The sequence below is a fragment of the Vanellus vanellus genome (assembly GCF_965231255.1).
Source record: "Vanellus vanellus genome assembly, chromosome: 3".
Classification (NCBI taxonomy): domain Eukaryota; kingdom Metazoa; phylum Chordata; class Aves; order Charadriiformes; family Charadriidae; genus Vanellus; species Vanellus vanellus.
Window position 1 is genome coordinate 77,545,716 of NC_138907.1, and position 16,408 is coordinate 77,562,123.

At 44.5% G+C, this 16,408-nt stretch overlaps 1 protein-coding gene across 1 annotated transcript in view; it reads left to right on the forward strand.

The window, feature by feature from the left end:
- Window positions 1-757: 757 nt before the first annotated feature.
- Window positions 758-16,408, forward strand: part of METTL24 (methyltransferase like 24) — a gene marked incomplete at both ends in the record, with an annotated part of 53,211 nt that continues 37,560 nt past the window's right edge. Inside the window, one exon of the mRNA XM_082481466.1 lies at window positions 758-1,051. Within this exon, the coding sequence (XP_082337592.1) occupies window positions 758-1,051 (294 nt within the window). The remainder of the gene's footprint in view (window positions 1,052-16,408) is intronic.

The window sequence follows — 16,408 nt, forward strand, 5'->3', positions numbered from 1 at the left end:
AGGGACTTTTTACTATGGCATGTAGTGATAGGATGAGGGGTAACCGTTTTAAACTGAAAGACTGTAGATTTAGATTAGATGTTAGGAAGAAATTCTTTTCTCTGAGGGTGATGAGACACTGGAACAGGCTGCCCAGAGAAGCTGTGGATGCCCCATCCCTGGAAGTGTTCAGAGCCAGGCTGGATGGGGCTTTGAGCTACTGTGGTCTGGTGGGAGTTGTCCCTGGCCATGGCAGGGGGGGTTGGAACTAGGTGATCTTTAAGGTCCCTTCCAACCCAAACCATTCTACGCTTCTATGATTAATAACTTCCATACTATAAAGACAGGTTGATATAACAGGGAGGGGAGCTTCCATAAGAGCAACCGCCTGTTACCCCCGGCCTTCGAGGGCAGCGCAGGCCTGGGCGTGTGCACAAGTGACCTGCCACATGCCACTAACGGTGGCCCTGAAGGCGCCAGGCCCAGGCCCAGGCCCAGGCCCGTGCTCGTGCCCGTGCCCGCGCCCGCGCCCGTGCCCCGACCCGGGCCCCGCGGGACGGCCGCAGGCGGCCGCCCCCGGCGTCCCGCAGCCCCCCAGCGGCGCAGGGGCAGGGGCAGGGGCAGCGGCAGGGGCAGGGCGGTCCCTCCCCGGCCTGCCCCGCTCGGGGCGGGGTCTCCCAACTTTCGGCGGCGGCCACGGGGCCCGGCCCGCCGGCGGCATGAGCCCTGCGGCGGGGTGGGGGGGCGGCAGCGCCAGCCAGGGCGAGCCCCCGCCGCCATGCCCAAGGAACGGCCGCTCTGGCGGGGCCCGGCTTTCCGCCTCTGCCTGCTCTCGGCCGCCCTCTTCCTCTGCCTCCAGCTGGGCATGAGGCGATCCTGGTGCCCCGAGGAGAAGCCCCGGGCGGCGGCGGCGGCGGGGCGGGTGCCCCCCCCGGCCCGCGGCACGGAGCAGCAGCAGCCGGGCGCGGCGGCGGCGGGCAGGCGGCGGGTCACCTACGTGCGGAGCGGCCGGCGAGGGAGCGCCGCGCCCGCCTGCTGCCCCCTGCAGCCCCCGGGCGGCCGCCGCAGAAAGGTAGGGCGAGCTGGGGAAGGGAACGGGGCGGGGAGGGGAGCGCCCGCCGTTGTCGCGATAGGAGCGTCGCTGCGTCGCGACAGGAGGGGAGCCACTGCGCCCCCTCTCCCCCGGAGGTGAGGGTCAGCGGGCTGTTGGAGTCCGGGCTCTGTGGCCGCTGGAGGACATCCCACCGTAGGAGCGCCGGCCTCATGCCGGTCGCTGAGGTGTTGCTGGTGCCTGGGAAGGGGTGGCTGGAGGGGGTGGGTGAGGTGATGTGATAGCAGCTTTCTAGGAAAGGCATCTCCTGGTCAGGAGATGTTTTGAGCGGCGCTGCTGGGCTGCAGTGAAGGTGGAGCATGCTGGTGTGGCGGCTGAAGGAGGTCAGACTTCGGTCTGGAGAGGTGACGGTAGCCCGGAGTCCACCGAGGTTGCTCAGCAGGTTGAAACACCCCCGACAGGAGCAAGCTTAGGAAAAGTTCTTGACCCTTGCTGTCCGCATGCCATTTCATTCGCTGAAGGCCATCAGGAAATGTTTCTAAGACATGGTCTGTGTGAGAACTGATGAGTTAGTTAATGAGTTGGTAAACGGACCTGTAATTAGGTTCAGACACGGTCGTGATTGTAAAGCCTTTTGGAGGTGTGTGAACCATCATTAACATCTGGAGTTCAGCAAGAATGAGGAGCGCCAGTACTAACCTCTTCCCCTATTAGCTGCATGCGCGACCAGTTGTGGAATGCTGCTTTCTTCAACCAGCTCCGTGCCGTCTTTGGTTTTGGCAGGTGCCAGTCTTTCAGGAATCATTTATAGAGTCAGGTGTTTATTCTGTTGCTTTTTCTTTGTGGTCTTTCAGGGGGAATAAGCCAGCTTTCAAAGGCTGGGAAAGAGTAGTTTGTCACTTATTTTGAGGCCCCGCTGTTGGGGTGCAGTAGTAATGGTCTGAGCAGAGATGTGCAGATACTTAAAGAAGCTGGAGTGACCGTGAAGAGGAGCAAAGGGGATTTTGCTAGAGATAGGACCAGCTTCCTGGTCAAAGTAAATATTTCTGATATTTGCCTTGACAAGAATAAAACCAGAGTTATCTGTTGAATGGCTAAATCTTCTACTGTTCTTAAACTGAAGCTTTATCTGGGTTTGCTCAGACTCCCTTGATGAAGAGACCTCTCTCTTGAAGAGACCATCCAAACCACCATCTGAGCAGATGTCCTGTGATCGAGGGGTCTCATTTGCAAATCTGCTTTCTTTTCTTTTCCTGTTCTCCCCCAGTGATTTATTTTTTATTTAAAGAGGAGATGGGCAATGAACTCCTGTATACTTTGAATTTTAAATTCACCTCATCTTCTGTGGGGAGCTGTGATGGAAAAATAGAACTGCTATTGTCTGTCTCTGGTTTTCTGAAAGATTTAAAAGGAGAAATGAGATAATCCCTTACGTCCTTCATCACTGTGGTAATGATGAACACAGCATTGTCATATATTTCTTTAGTATAATGACTCTGGGGCATCCTGATATGCAGTGGTATTGATACCATGTTAAGGCATCTAGATCTTGCACTCGGTTTTTGTGATTTTTGTTGTTGATAACGTGTTACTTGGTATTCTCTTAAAGCCCAACTTGTAAGTGATTGTAATTATGGAAGAAGTTAAGCATTCACAGGGCGGGGGGGGGATTATAATCATGTGGATTCAGATAGTTTCTTGAAAACACATGCTAAGCATGGCATCAAAACATAGGAGGCAAAAGTAAAGCATATCCTAATTTATTTCATGATTTTTGAGGGAATCCTAGTGGAGAAGTAGCATCAGGAGAGGCTGCTTATTGCACCAGAGAACTGGCAGTGCCTTGTGGTGTTGAAGAGCTCAAAGCTCTGGAAAACCCACAGTACGTTTTGGTGTGTCTCCAGGTGAAATGTGTGAAACATCTCAGCAGCAACATGCCAAACACCACAAACCACAGCAGTGGTTTCATTTGAATCCCACTAATTAAGTCAAGTGAAAAATATTAGTAAGTATAATATAGGGTGGAGTTGCCAGGTTAAGTTTGAGACCATCAAGTGTCTTCCATGTTCAGCTATTTGACTTGAGCATGTTGCTTCAGGCTAAGAAAACCTACTCCTTAAAGTGAAGATAAGGCTTTGGAGACAGTGGGAGTGAAATTCGGGGAATTACTGAGTTGTTAAATAGAAAAGGGGGGATGGGGAGACTAGGGAAGTGATGAGAAAATAAAGTAGAATTGGTCTGAGTACTGTCATTTTTTTCTTGTGGAAATGGAGATTGTGCATGATAGCTAAAAAGAAAAAAAAAGGGTGATTTATTTTGGTTTTATATTTATTTTATTTTTTTCATCGGGAAACACTGTATTTCGCTTCAGACTGTTTTAAGACAAGATGGGGGCTCTTATTAGAAAAAGCTGCTTAAATTGGTGGTCTGTGGCTTCTACCGGCAGCTCTGGAGAAAGGCAGCAGCGTGCTGGCATGTGTAAATGCTGCCTGGGGGAGAGGGACAAGCTCCCTGCGGTACCGGGCTGTGATTGCCTTTTGTTGTAGATTTGACCTGGTTTTGTGTCTTATATCTGTCCGTAAACCATTGTGAGTCCATTTTTGAAGCCTGCAGAGGTATGTTTCTTCCTTCCCCCCCCCCCCCCCCCCGCTGCTGATTGCAGTGGTGGTGTTGAAATATGTTGCGATGTGTGAGCCAGCAGGATGGCAGTAATGAAAAATCAGTGAGGCCAAACTTTGCTCAGTTTTCCTGGTGCCACTTGGTTAGAACTCTGCTTACACATCACTGAATTAATGCAGCAGACTGATGAACAGAGTATTTCCATAGGTCTAGTTGAATATCCTACTTCGTGACCGTATAAAAAAAAATGCAAAAAAATATGCAGGGAAATTATTTTATGCAGACTTTGAATCACTATAAAGTTTCCTGAAGCAGAGTTGTGTGACTTATTTCCAAAGCACAACTTCAGTCAAACAACTGACAGCACCAAAAGGAGGAAAAAAAGACCTAGACAGGATGGGAAAGACGGAGACTTACCCATAAATGTCCCTTGCGTCTGTGCAGTCGTGCGCTTTTGCTGAGCTCTGGTAAGTCTCTGTCAGTGGAGGGAGTGACTGTGCGGCAGATGGGAGGGTTTGACCACCAAGGTTACAAGTGCCTGTTTGTGCCTTAAGATGCATGTGTAAAAATTGCTAGCTGAAGGCAGCAGGGAATAAAGTAATTTAGCTGTGTGATGGCTCTGGAGCTGCCTGTTCTGGTGCCTTTGGGAGCTGTGCTGCTCCCAGCTGTTTTGCTCCCGGTGGAGCTTACCAAAGAGCAGATGCTGTTGCTCTTGCTGACAAATAATAAACAAAATTTGGCATTGAGAATGTATGATGGTCTTCTTCAGATGAGTTATGTATTATGCTGCAAATGTAAAGCAAATAGAAGTTTGTAAAATCCCATTTGTGTTTTGGTGGGGGTGCTTAAAACTGCATTGTTGATAATAAAATGCCCAACTATGCTTATAGACTGTGATTCTAAGCCCCGGTTGTGTTAAGCACTGGTCTGGTAACATATGGAGCAGATACAAACTCCAGCTACATGGAAACAGAAGTTTTGCCACGTGTACCTGCTCTTGCAATAGGTATTAGTGAGGTCTGCACTCACATGGTGCTTACAGGCATGTGAGGTGAGTTTTAAAAGGTAAAAAAAAAAAATAACCTTGTTGCATTTGGAATTTGAAATAACGGCAAATTCTTATCAGAATGATTGCAATAAGAAGATGTTGGCTCCTGTGCTCTGAAATGAGGAGGAGCCCTCTCCCAGAGTCTGGTTAAGAAAAGCCGGAGTCCTTTGCCTTCTGGGCAGATTTATTTCCATGGAGGAGGAGGGGAAAAAAAAAAGTTTTATATGGTTATGCATGAAAGAAAATAGGCCGATGTTAGTCTGGGCAGGTGTTTTAAGTTCCTGCAGTTCTGCTTGCTCGTGTAGCAAGTGCTGAGACTGTCTCTCCTAAAAACGGAGCTTCAGGGACTTGCTTTCTGCGTGGGTGTAGCAGAGCTGTGTGGTGGGGGGCTCCTGGAAGGCAGGCTTGGAGAAATGCTTGAGGCTGTTTGGTGGCAGCCACAGGTGTGTCTTCTGAAAGCATGCCTGCAAGAAGACAAGCAAATTACTAAACTTAGTTTGAGAATTGTGATATCGTTGGAAATCACTTCATCTGTTGTTGTGGTTGTCCGAAGGCGCGGAATGCGGTACGCTGCCAAAGTTAACCTGATGTTATTTTGGATGCTCTTTCATCTCATATCTAGGAATATAAAAATGTTTGCCTTCAGTGATTGAAAGCTAAGAGATGGATTTTGCTGCTGGGCCCATTTGTATTTTGCCTGGGATCATAAGATGTTCTGAAACATGCAGTATCATTGCCTAAAACAGAACAATCTTGTGAGAATGTATTTTTATAGGCTTTACTTACACTTGTATACATTAGTATTTTGGTTCTTCATAAACACAGACCAATTGTCTTTTGCTGTTTCTTGTTGGACTATTTCTGAGAGGTTACTGCTTCTCTGCAGTAAGGACTGGTAACAGTCTTATTTTTAATATAATTGAAATCTGCAAATTATGTTGGAGTGATATCTTCAAAGTTATGTGGAATAACTGTTTGGCAGTTAATAATAAAGCAGGTTCAAAATAACCTCATGCAATTTAGCATTACATTATTCAGATTTTACTTAAATTATACATTTGATTTTTAATTTAAAATGCCAATGCTATTTATTTTTATGTCAGTGATATGTAGGGTTTACGCAAAGAGTCCTTTTTAATTCTTCTACAAATTTGGTAAAGAAAAAAGTGTCAGATGTTTCCATTGTCTATCGATATGTATAGTGTTTTCAAGCTGCCTTCACATCTTTAAAAATCTGGTAAAGTTTGGGCACTGCTTGAGTAAGACATTACTCTGTCTCTTGATGAGCAGGAGCCAAAATTTTTGGAGAAAACTTGGTTATTCTGAAGTCAAATGTATCTGCCTGTTTTTCCATATCCCACGGTGTAATAGCTGGCCAGTTTTGGATTGGGACTTAACTTTTATAACTGTTTATTCATTATGTATGCCTGGAGCAATGTTTTAACATTACAGTAAAGTTTAACATGACAGAGCTTTGGAAGCTGTGCAACAAGTCACATCAGGCTGTGTTTAAAGGGGCAGATTTGCCCAGGCTGAGCCAAAACAAGAGAGCTGCTGGAGCAGCAGCATGGGACAAGGAAGCATTTTGGATCTCTGGGTGAATTTAAATCCAGAGCTTATTCCAGGCACCTCACCTGTGTACCAGACGTGACAAGCTTTACGGTGTTCTCTAAGTGCTGTGTCAAGGAGTGAATAGTGTCCTAGCTTTGATGAACGTGAGTTGCAGCTGTGATTCTGTTGCAGAGGAATGCAATGCTGAAGAGCTGGATACTGATTATTTTTTTTTGAGTGTGCCTGCTTTTGAACACCTCTTTTAATGACAGGTAGACAGACTGGAGAGAGTCTCAATGGGAGGAAAAAAGCGTTGAGGTGCAGGAGGGCAGGCCAGCAGGGAAAGCCTAGCAGAACTGGTACTTGTCTTGAATAGGGAAAAAGTAGGTTTTGAGAGGAATGTGCCAAGACTCTTCAAACTAAAAAAAATAATTTTTTTTGATGGACATAATGAACGATTGTTCCCTAGGTTTGCTGCAAGTAGGACAAGAAGTAACTGGCTTAATTTTCAGGCAAGATATTAGGAAAATCTTCTAGCTTTGTGGTTGGGTAAGCAGTGGAAAGGCTCCCTAGAAAAAAACGTGAACTTTGGGTAGCCGCTCAGGGAAGATCTAGGTATCCTTAGTTGTGCTTCAGGGCGGAGAGGTAGAGTCAGTCAACCTCTTGAGGTCCCTCTGTCTACATTTACTTGCTCTGCAATTAGAGAAGCAGTCTGGCAGGTACAACGTTATTAGCCAACTGGAATTTAGCCTGAACAATGATCTAATGTCAATGTAATAAAAAGAGGTAATGGAGTCTGTAAAGGCTACAAACAATCCTTGCCTTGGCTTAATACCTCACTAGAGAGACCAGATCCCACCATAATTGTCCTGTGATGACTTAGTGGACCCCAGAGGAAGGAGCACTACTTGACAACTTTTTTTCTCTCTGGCACTTGGAGGTCTCTTACCAAATATAAACTCACCCAGAGTTACTTAGCTTGAAAGATTAGCACAAGGTAGGAGCTTATCACTTCAGGCCATGAGTACCTGGGGAACAGCTGTGAGAGCCTTGGTTGTTTTTTGTTCAAATATTCAGGCACAGACAGAGAGGTGATTGTGTTTGGAAGAACAAACTTTTCTTGATAGTGGTTTTCAATAGCAGACAACCAAATCTGGGGAGCACCAGCCTGCTCTGCCTCTAAATGGGGGCAGCTAAGGCACCGGAAGATACCCAAGCATGGGAATCCTTCTCCAGATAGCCAAGCAAGGGCAATACTGGCCTTTCGCTGTATTTTAACTGCAAATGAAATGTATTTATGGTAGACCATAAAGAGGAGATGGTAATGTTGTGTCTGCCAGTGTCACTTGCGAGCTTGTGAGGTAAATGATCACTCAGAATAACCTTGATTCTTACACCCTTTCTGTTGTCTAAGATAGGTTCTTCCTTCATGAATTTTTGAGAAGCAGCTGGGGAATATTATCCTTCAGAAAGTCATTACAGCTTTATGAGACTTAATTATATCCAATAATACAGAGTTATTCCAAATACCTACTCAAGGTTTTCTTTCAGCATATAAAGACAGGAGAATAATTTTTTCTAGATATCTGTGGCACAGAAAAAAATGTTTTTCAGGGTGTATAAGCTTTTCTATTTAAGGACATAACCCACAGATTGAGATAGGAATTTCTTATGCGGATACCTTGCTCCGTGGTGGCCACTGCAGTTGTACCATCTTTTTCTTGATGGTCCGCGGGCCTTATACAAAATGTGAATCCTTTATGACTGTGGTAGTGGGTGCAGAAAAAAACCCCATACTGATCCAGTGCCATTTGCCGTCTTCAGCTCAAACTGTTGAAGGGGACTGCTGTGTGGGGAAGCGACCCGCACTGCCCTCCTGTCTGCGTGGTGATGCTCAGAGAGTGGCTGAGCAGCTCTGGATGTGGCCTCTGTGTCCCACGAAAGGGCAACAATTCAGTAGACACATCCTCTGCTCTCACCTCTTTCTTCACCCCTCCATGGTGTTTAGGGTACTGGATTGTGTTGTCTGGCGTACTGCTGGTTATCAGACCTTATTAACAGTGAAGAAGTGGGACTCTGCTTCACGTGCTTGATACGTGCTCGGAGGAGGAAAGATGTCTTCTGCTCGAGAGCAGCTGTCAAGCACAAGGTGGGAGGAGGTGAGCACTGGGATGAAAGTCAGTTGTACAGCAAGTCACAGTCTTGTCATTGGGGAAAGAGCAGGAGTCCCTGAAAGTCAGAAATTTTGACAGCCTTGAAGGGAATGAGCATAGTTAGTACCAAAAAATCATCTTTTGTCATGTTTCATGTTTTGTAAGAGAAATAAAAGAAGTGAGGACAGTTTTGAACATGTGGCTTTCCTTATTCCAGCAGTGCTCAAGGTGGCCAAGCTTGCTTCATTCTTTTCCAAAACTTCCTTCTTTGGAGAGAGAAGAGGCCAGAAAGAGAGATCTGGGACAAGTAAAATTCTCCCAGAAAGCCTTAGGGTTTTTCCTTTGCCTCTCTGACCTCTAGCTGCTTTCTTATGAGACAAATATGTAACTTTGTCGCTAGTAAGATTTTCATCTAGTTTATTCAGTCAATTCACATCAGCATTTACCCAGCCATCCAGGCACTTAACAGAGGCGTGCATGTACTTCAAAGCTAAATGATTGTTGCTACCATGACAGACATCTCTTTCATGCCACTTTTACTGAACTGTGGGTGCAGTTCAGGCTGTGGTGCAGCTGGTGGGTCTTTGGTGTGAACCCAGAGCCAAACTCCAGTGGCCCGTGACAAGGGATGCAGTACTGAAATCCAGCAGCGAAGAGCAAAACCCTCTTAACAGTTGCCTTGCAGACTTGTACAGACAACGTGACAAGTGCATCATCTCTCTTACAAAACAGATGTAGAATTTGGAGGTTTAGCTAGCATTAGAGAGAGACCTCCAGTTTTCACACAAGCAGTTTGGTTTGGTTGTGGTAGACCATGCTGTCCTCCTCCTGCAGACTGGTAGTGACAGCTGTCATTCACGGCATAGCTTAGATAAAAGACTTAATGCGTAGGTGATAAAGTCCATGTGAACCACAGCTAATCTTTAATGGCATCCGCAGCAGTCCCCTCTTACTGCTTGTTCTAATGTTAACTTGGAGCCATGTTTATCTTGGACGGCCGTTCAGCGCTCCAGAGCTGTGTGTGGTGGATGTTAGTCATTTAATCAACTGGAGTGGTTTCATAGCTAGCAGATATGCACCAAGATACTTTTGTGTATCATGTAACGTTGTCCGGAGCCCTTCCATGCTGTTGAAGTCTAAGATCAAATGGCATTCAGTTCAGTGGAACAAGTAAAAGGGGGGAAAAAAAAAAGACATTTGATTCAGTTTTTCTTTTAATTGTGGTATGTAGCATGTATATCCCGGAATCTCTAACATACATTACTCACCCCAATGTTGTTTATGTTAGTGTTCATAGAATCACAGAATGGTTTAGGTTGGAAAGGACCTTGAAGATCATAAGTTCCAGCCCCCCTGCCATAGACAGGGGCACCTCCCACTAGTGTTTCTGTGTGCAAAAGTGACAGGGTGGCACACTGTCCTATTTTGAGTTAGCAGACCTCTAAGGGCGATAGAAACCATGTGTGTAAATGGACTGACGCCTTGGGTAACAGAGAGATGAAAAACATGATTTTGAACTTGCTCTTATGGCAACAACTCAGTCACTTTAAGCAGGAGATGGCAGAAATGTTCCCAGCTGCTTATGCAGTACTAAGTGGAAGAGTTTGACTCTTCAGTGACACATGTTTTCCCCTGCCTGATCTTCTATCCTGTCTTCAGCAATCTTGCTTTTAAATGTGCCATCAAGAAAGGTGCTGGCTGTGAGGTGCTCGTGGACTGCACTGTCAGGGAATGGGTGGACGGAGTGTCCTCAGGTGGCTGCTGATCCCTTGAAGAGCACAAGTCCTGGGTCTAGCTCTGGGGGAACCTGTTGGTGGTTATTTTGCTTTCTTTTTCATTTTTGCAACACTTGAAAACTAGCCCTTTAATTTATGTCCTTCCTGGCACATGTGTAAATATGATAAAGATTTACTTCTGGTTTTGTGTAATGATAAATGTAATAGTTCCAGCACCTGTTACCACATACACAGAAATCTTGTTTCTTGCCAAAGTCTTCTCTGTATGCTCTGCAGACGGGAACAAAATGGCTTTGCAGTGTTCTTTGAAAGTCAGTGCCAGAGGACTATTTGGGCTTTGCAAATCCCAAATGTGGGGGACCCTTGTGAGGAACATCCCTCCTGCTGCCACCTCTCCCCATCACACAATGGGGGCTTCACTTGTCTCTGGGAATATAGGACCAGGAGGACTTTTCAGTGAGCTTCTGAAGTCTCTTAGGATTTTCAGATCAAGCCAACTGCTTCAAATTTAAATGGAAAACCTCTGGGTTTAGATGCTCGTTGCAGAAATAGCTAACCAACAGCTCATTTAACAAGTGACCCACTGAAGTTTACTTCGGGTTCCCCTTTCTGATAGATTTCAGGTGCAGCTTCAGGTGCATTGCTGTAGTTTTTTCTGGAAGTGACAAAATTCTGGGTTGTTTCCAGGACTGACTTTGTGGCTCCCTCAGACTGAAGGAATTAAACCCTCTGCCCTTCTTGGGGTGTGGAAGGCAAACTTTGTGGGCCTTGAGAGCTTAGCAAGGAAAGGCCTGCAAAGACCAGTTGGGCAAGTTGTCTCACTCAAGGATATTGCTAAAACAGTGGATGCTCTGTGCTCTTGCTGTTGGTTTTGATGAGGTAATAAGTCACTAAGTCACTATTTTATTTTTTTTTAATGTGTGACAGGGTGCTGGGGAAAATTAACCTAGATGAAAAGTAAGCAAAACTACTAACCTCCTTCCCTTTGCCCCATCCATCCCTAGCCCTCTTCCTCATTCCTGTCTTAGCAGCTAGCTAAGTCAAGTAATTAACTGGGAGCTTCAAAGTCAGTGCCCTTTATTTAGCATCCTCTTTCATATTTTACAAAGAGCCAGTGTTTGAAATGCTAGGGGAAAGAGATGGTAATGTCTATTGATACGGCATGTAATATTAAGTAATGCTTGCCACATAGAAGCCTAAAAATGATAACAAACAGTTTGAAATACTTCCTGCTCCCTGCAGAGTTGACAGCACTAGTGGAGGATTGAGATTTCTCCCAGAGACAAATGCTGCAGGGTAGGAGCTGCCTGAAAAAAAACCCAAAGGAACAATAAAATTTGTTAATACTGATGTCGTGTGTCTTTTTGGTCTTTTCTCATGGTTGTTCTGCGGCACTGAAACTTTCAAAGAAGTGAACTTTGTTTCATCCTGAATAGAACAAAGCAACGATGTCTTGTTCCTTTTCCCTCAGTCTTTTGATAAAATTAAACAAGAAGCAATTATGTGTCAATTGGCTGCTGCTGAGCTGATGTGTTTCTTCTTAGTTAGATGTCTTGATTAATGGTTTGATCTTGCAATTATTACTCATTATGAAATCTGTGGGAATTCTGGGTACAGCAGGAGTTCAGGGTCAAACCATATAGCTGTTCAGTGCTATATTCTGTATAATGCTCAGAATTAGTAATAAAACATTGGAAAATGTCCTTAACTGAAGAGGATGGTGCATATTTGCTCAAGTCCATCCTCCATGGGCTTATCATACTTGGGTCTATACTTGTCTTGACCAAAAAATATTTCAAAATTGTGTGCTTTGAAACAAGCTTGATTTTCTTCTTTATAAATTGGAAAATAAACATATCGTCTTGTACTTAAAATCCTAACAGCTTGTAAGCCAGCTCTTGTTCCCTTTCCAGACGTGGGGAACTAATTGCCCAACACACTTTTATTTTGCTTGGAAGACTTTTATCTAGCTCTAGACTAAAGGCAGTAATCCATAAGTATATTAAAAACAGGAAAGGGAGTATGTTTGTAGACATTTAAAGCTAGTAACAGAGCTCCACAGAATAAAATGTATACCTTGTTTTATTAACTAAAGCTTGTATGAAATAAGGAGTTGTTCAAGAAAAAAGTGAAGTTTGGCTTTTTAAGTCTTCCCTGGCTATCCAGTAAAACCCAGTATGATCAAGTGAACTGACAGTGGGTTGGAGGGACAGAAGCCCCTAGGTACCTATAGTGAATATTTTCTATCTTACCTTAGGTTTTACACTGTGAAATCTAAATACCTGTAGAAGTCACTCAGCTTTTTGGTTTACCCGTGGATGAGAATTAATGTTTACTTGCTTTATGATATTATAGATGCCTAGTGACAAATACTGTCCTCTCCTGCTCCCTGGGCACAGAAGGTCCTGCTGGTCCTTGCCCAGGAGAGACAGATGAAGGGGAAGAGGTTTTCTGATGCTTCATATCTCCTTTTAGGCTACAAGATGCAGAGCACCGTTTCTGTTTAGACACTTGCATTCCACTTGGATGAGAGAGAAAGCTGCACAAGTGTGAAATGCTCTTATTTGTGCAAAAGCATTAAGTTTTACTTTAAAGCACCTTCTTTCTCCCCAGTTCTTAGCATCAGGCAGAGCCTGCTAAAGTCAGTAGGTTGGCTGCCAGAGGCATTCCTGTCTGTAAATCACAATTAGAGTGCTGGAATTTGCGCAAAATAAACTAGGCTTATCTGGCTAGCTGAGTATTTACTGATGAATTCTGTTTGTTGTACACTGTGGTTTGAATACTGCAATGAAGTCAACCTAGAGCAAAATAGATTTTTTTTTTTTTTACCAATTGTAGGGATTATGACATCTCCCATATTTTTTCAACCAAAGCACTTCATTTAAAGAAGTTATGAATACAGATTGAAACCATGACCTTGCCTCTGCTTAGCTGAAGTCTGAATTTGACAAGCAGTAACCAGTAGTTGCTGTATCTGTTTCTTGCTGTTATCCTTAAGTGATGGCAAAGGCATGCAGGCGCTGGAAATAATTCAGCTGGTTGACTATTACACTGCTTAAGCAGTTTCAAGAATTTGCTTCTATAAATTTCAATCTGTTCTGGCTCCTGGTTTTATCTCAATCAGATATAAATTATCACACTATCAGCCTCTGGATAGCACTGGAATGCCGCTGCCCAATTTATTTTATTTTATTACCATAGCAAAGGAATCCCACTTGACTGTTTTTAAAGCCCTGCATCTCTTAGCAGAATGAAATCAATCTCTCTTTTAATAAATGTATATTTCTCGCTGACGTTGCTGGGACTTTCAACGGCAGAGCTGTCGATCTTTGGTGACCTTTGAAGGCCCAAGGAGGGGTTCCCCAGTGCAACGCTGCCCATTCCTACCTCTGCAGCTCCCTGCTCCTTTGGTTGCAGTGGATTTATTCCTCAGAGGTAGGAAGGGCTGGTAGTTATGCTATGTAAATAATAAATTAGGTGCAGTGCTTTCTGATTTCGTAAGTGCCTACAAATTAGTATTTTGGCAAGTGTTCTGAAACACATGCTTCCTTCTAGTCGCAAACCTGCACTCAGGGTGATGTACAGTAATCACTGAAGCCAAGTCACAGGTCTACCAGTGAATTTACAGGGGGATGTCCACGATGGCTAATTTAAACCTGGTAAGCTGGTTCCCAGTGCCCATTTCCTGTGGAAGTCAGGGTTTTGATTTGAATTCAGTGGAGCATTAGTCACCTAAATTCCTATACAGATCTGGTTGTGTCATATTAGTTTTGGAAGGCGCTCTTTTTTTTCCCAAAGCCATTTCTTAATTCTTAAAGTGGTATAAATTCTATCACTTAAAGTCAGTGCCAAGCATCCTTTTTTTTTCTGTGTATGCTTTTCTTTGAGACACTCATTTGGGGGAAAAAACACAAAACTAAAAGTAGAGTTGGGGAGAGCTTGAGCGTGAGCTTTGTGTGTGAAACACTGAACCTCCCAAGGCATCGAAGTCGTCGGTGTTCTGCATCGAGGTTGCTGGCATGGCTTGCCTGCGAGTTAGGCCAGCAGTTCCCTCGTGAACGTGAGAGCTGTAATTTGTGTGCGTGTGGCTCCATTTCATATTGTCAGATGGGAAATCAGAAGCAAAAGGAGCAGAAAATAAACATGAATAATAACAAAACAAGAGCAGAGGTGAAACACTTGGTGATTTCTGCCTTTCCAGGGATTGTTATGTATGCACGTTCAGACTGATTTGCTCTACAAGGGTAAAGACTTTTGGTTTCAATTATTGTGCAGCAGCTCAAAGCTTTTCTAATGAGAACTGAAGTCAGAAAATGGTTTTCTTCATTTCAGTGTAAAACTTTGCATTCAAGACGTATTGCTTTTTTCCTTTTCCCTGCTAAGCGTAAGAGTTTTACTTATGGTGCAAACTGCAGCCTTGGGAAGCAAGTGCTGATAAACTGCTGTCAAGTGAAGCCCTCTGGGTGATACTCAGAGCTGCCTAAGTTGGCTCTTGCAGCAATCGCATCCTGCATCCAGGCAGACAAATGTGTGTTGTGCTGCAGAGGCTTGGAGGAGGTGATGCACAGAGAGCAAGGAGCTAGAGGAGAGTTTAGAGCATTCTAGAAGTTCCTTTTTCAATAATGTCCAGACATAGAAACACCCCTAGCTATTAAAATTCTTCATACACAAGTCACGTTGAAAACTTGTTTAAATTGAAGACACCCACTTCTTAATGCAGAAAACACTCTTATCACAGGACTGGTTTCCATAGGCAGGGTTTACTCTGGTAAATAGCCTTGCTGCAATGGGAGCGCCTGACTGTATGTGTTACATTGCTTGCTCATCTTGCAACAAAGCTTTTGTTCCTCAGCATGTTGTTCTGCCATCAAGTCTTCAGGTAAGATCATGGAGCAGATCCTCCTGAAAGATATGTCAAAACATACTAAAGAGAGGGAGGTGGTTAGGGACAGCCAACATGGCTTCACCAAGGGCAAGCCGTACCTGACTAATCTAGTGGCCTTGTACGATGGAGTGACGGCATCAGGGGACAAGGGCAGAGCTACAGATGTCATCTGCCTGGACTTCTGTAGGGCCTTTGACGTGGTCCCCCAAAACATTCTTACCTCTAAATTGGAGACATAGTTATAGTCAATGGCTCAATGTCCAAGTGGAAACCTGTAATGAACGGTGTCCTGCAAGGGTCCGTACTGGGACCAATACTATTTACTTGAGCAATCTGATCCAGTGGGAGGTACCCGTTGGCAGGGGGGTTGGACTAGGCGGTCTTTAAAGGTTTTTCCAACCCAAACCATTCTGTGATTCTCTAACAACACACACTGTGGTTTTACAGCACTGGAGTTCCTCTGTGGGAGGGACTCCCTATGTGGTCTGCTTGTCCTACTGCACCAACCTGATGCATACACAGGGTGGAGGAATCCTGTGGGGTGGCTGGCTATGAAGAAGGCTGTGTGCTTGTGTGCAGTGTTGTCAGAGATGCCTCTGCTCTAGATAAACTTGGAAAAGTGAAAAATGGGCAATAGAAAGATTTCCTGTAATTTTTTTTTCAGTTCATAATGGACTTCATGCAGCGCATAAAAATTTCATTGTTGAAGTGGAAATACTCAGTTTAGGTGGCTGCAGGACTAAATGTCAGCTGTGTTGCCATGTGATGCTCCCAGTACCTGACAGCTCAGCGGGAACCCACTGCTGGGCTCTCAATACGTGCATGCATACAGAGCAGTAGTGTATTCAACAATTTCTGCAGTATGGTTTCTTAGGCAAAAAAATCATATGTTTAAGAAAGCCAAACTGAAAAGAAAAATAGAAAATAATAGTAATAAAGAAAAAAAAAGGAAAGAAGCAGTTCAGACATGTAGGGATGGGCTACCTATAAAGCCTGCCACCACAGAAATTAATTCACTCGGAGATTTAAATGTGAGTCATAGTCACTTTGTAAGCCTCTATTTAAAATTACAGCTTACTGAGCCTGTGCATGGCCCTGCTGCTTCTAAATTAACGATGTAACATAGCATGTTCTCATGGGCGTACCGCTTGGGAGCCTTCTGTATAATGCTGATTACATTTAGCTAAAGGGGAGCTTATGAACTGACCTTTCTCAAGGAGGTCTTTGCTGAGGTTGAGGCACACTCGTTCTTTCCTTTTGAGGTGGAGTTTGTTTTACTTGTGCCACTTATTGCTGCTCCAAACATAAAACATTTGAAGTCACTCAACCCTGCTGAAGAATAAAGTGCAATTAAGTGTTGCTTGACGCCCACAACTAAAGAGTAGG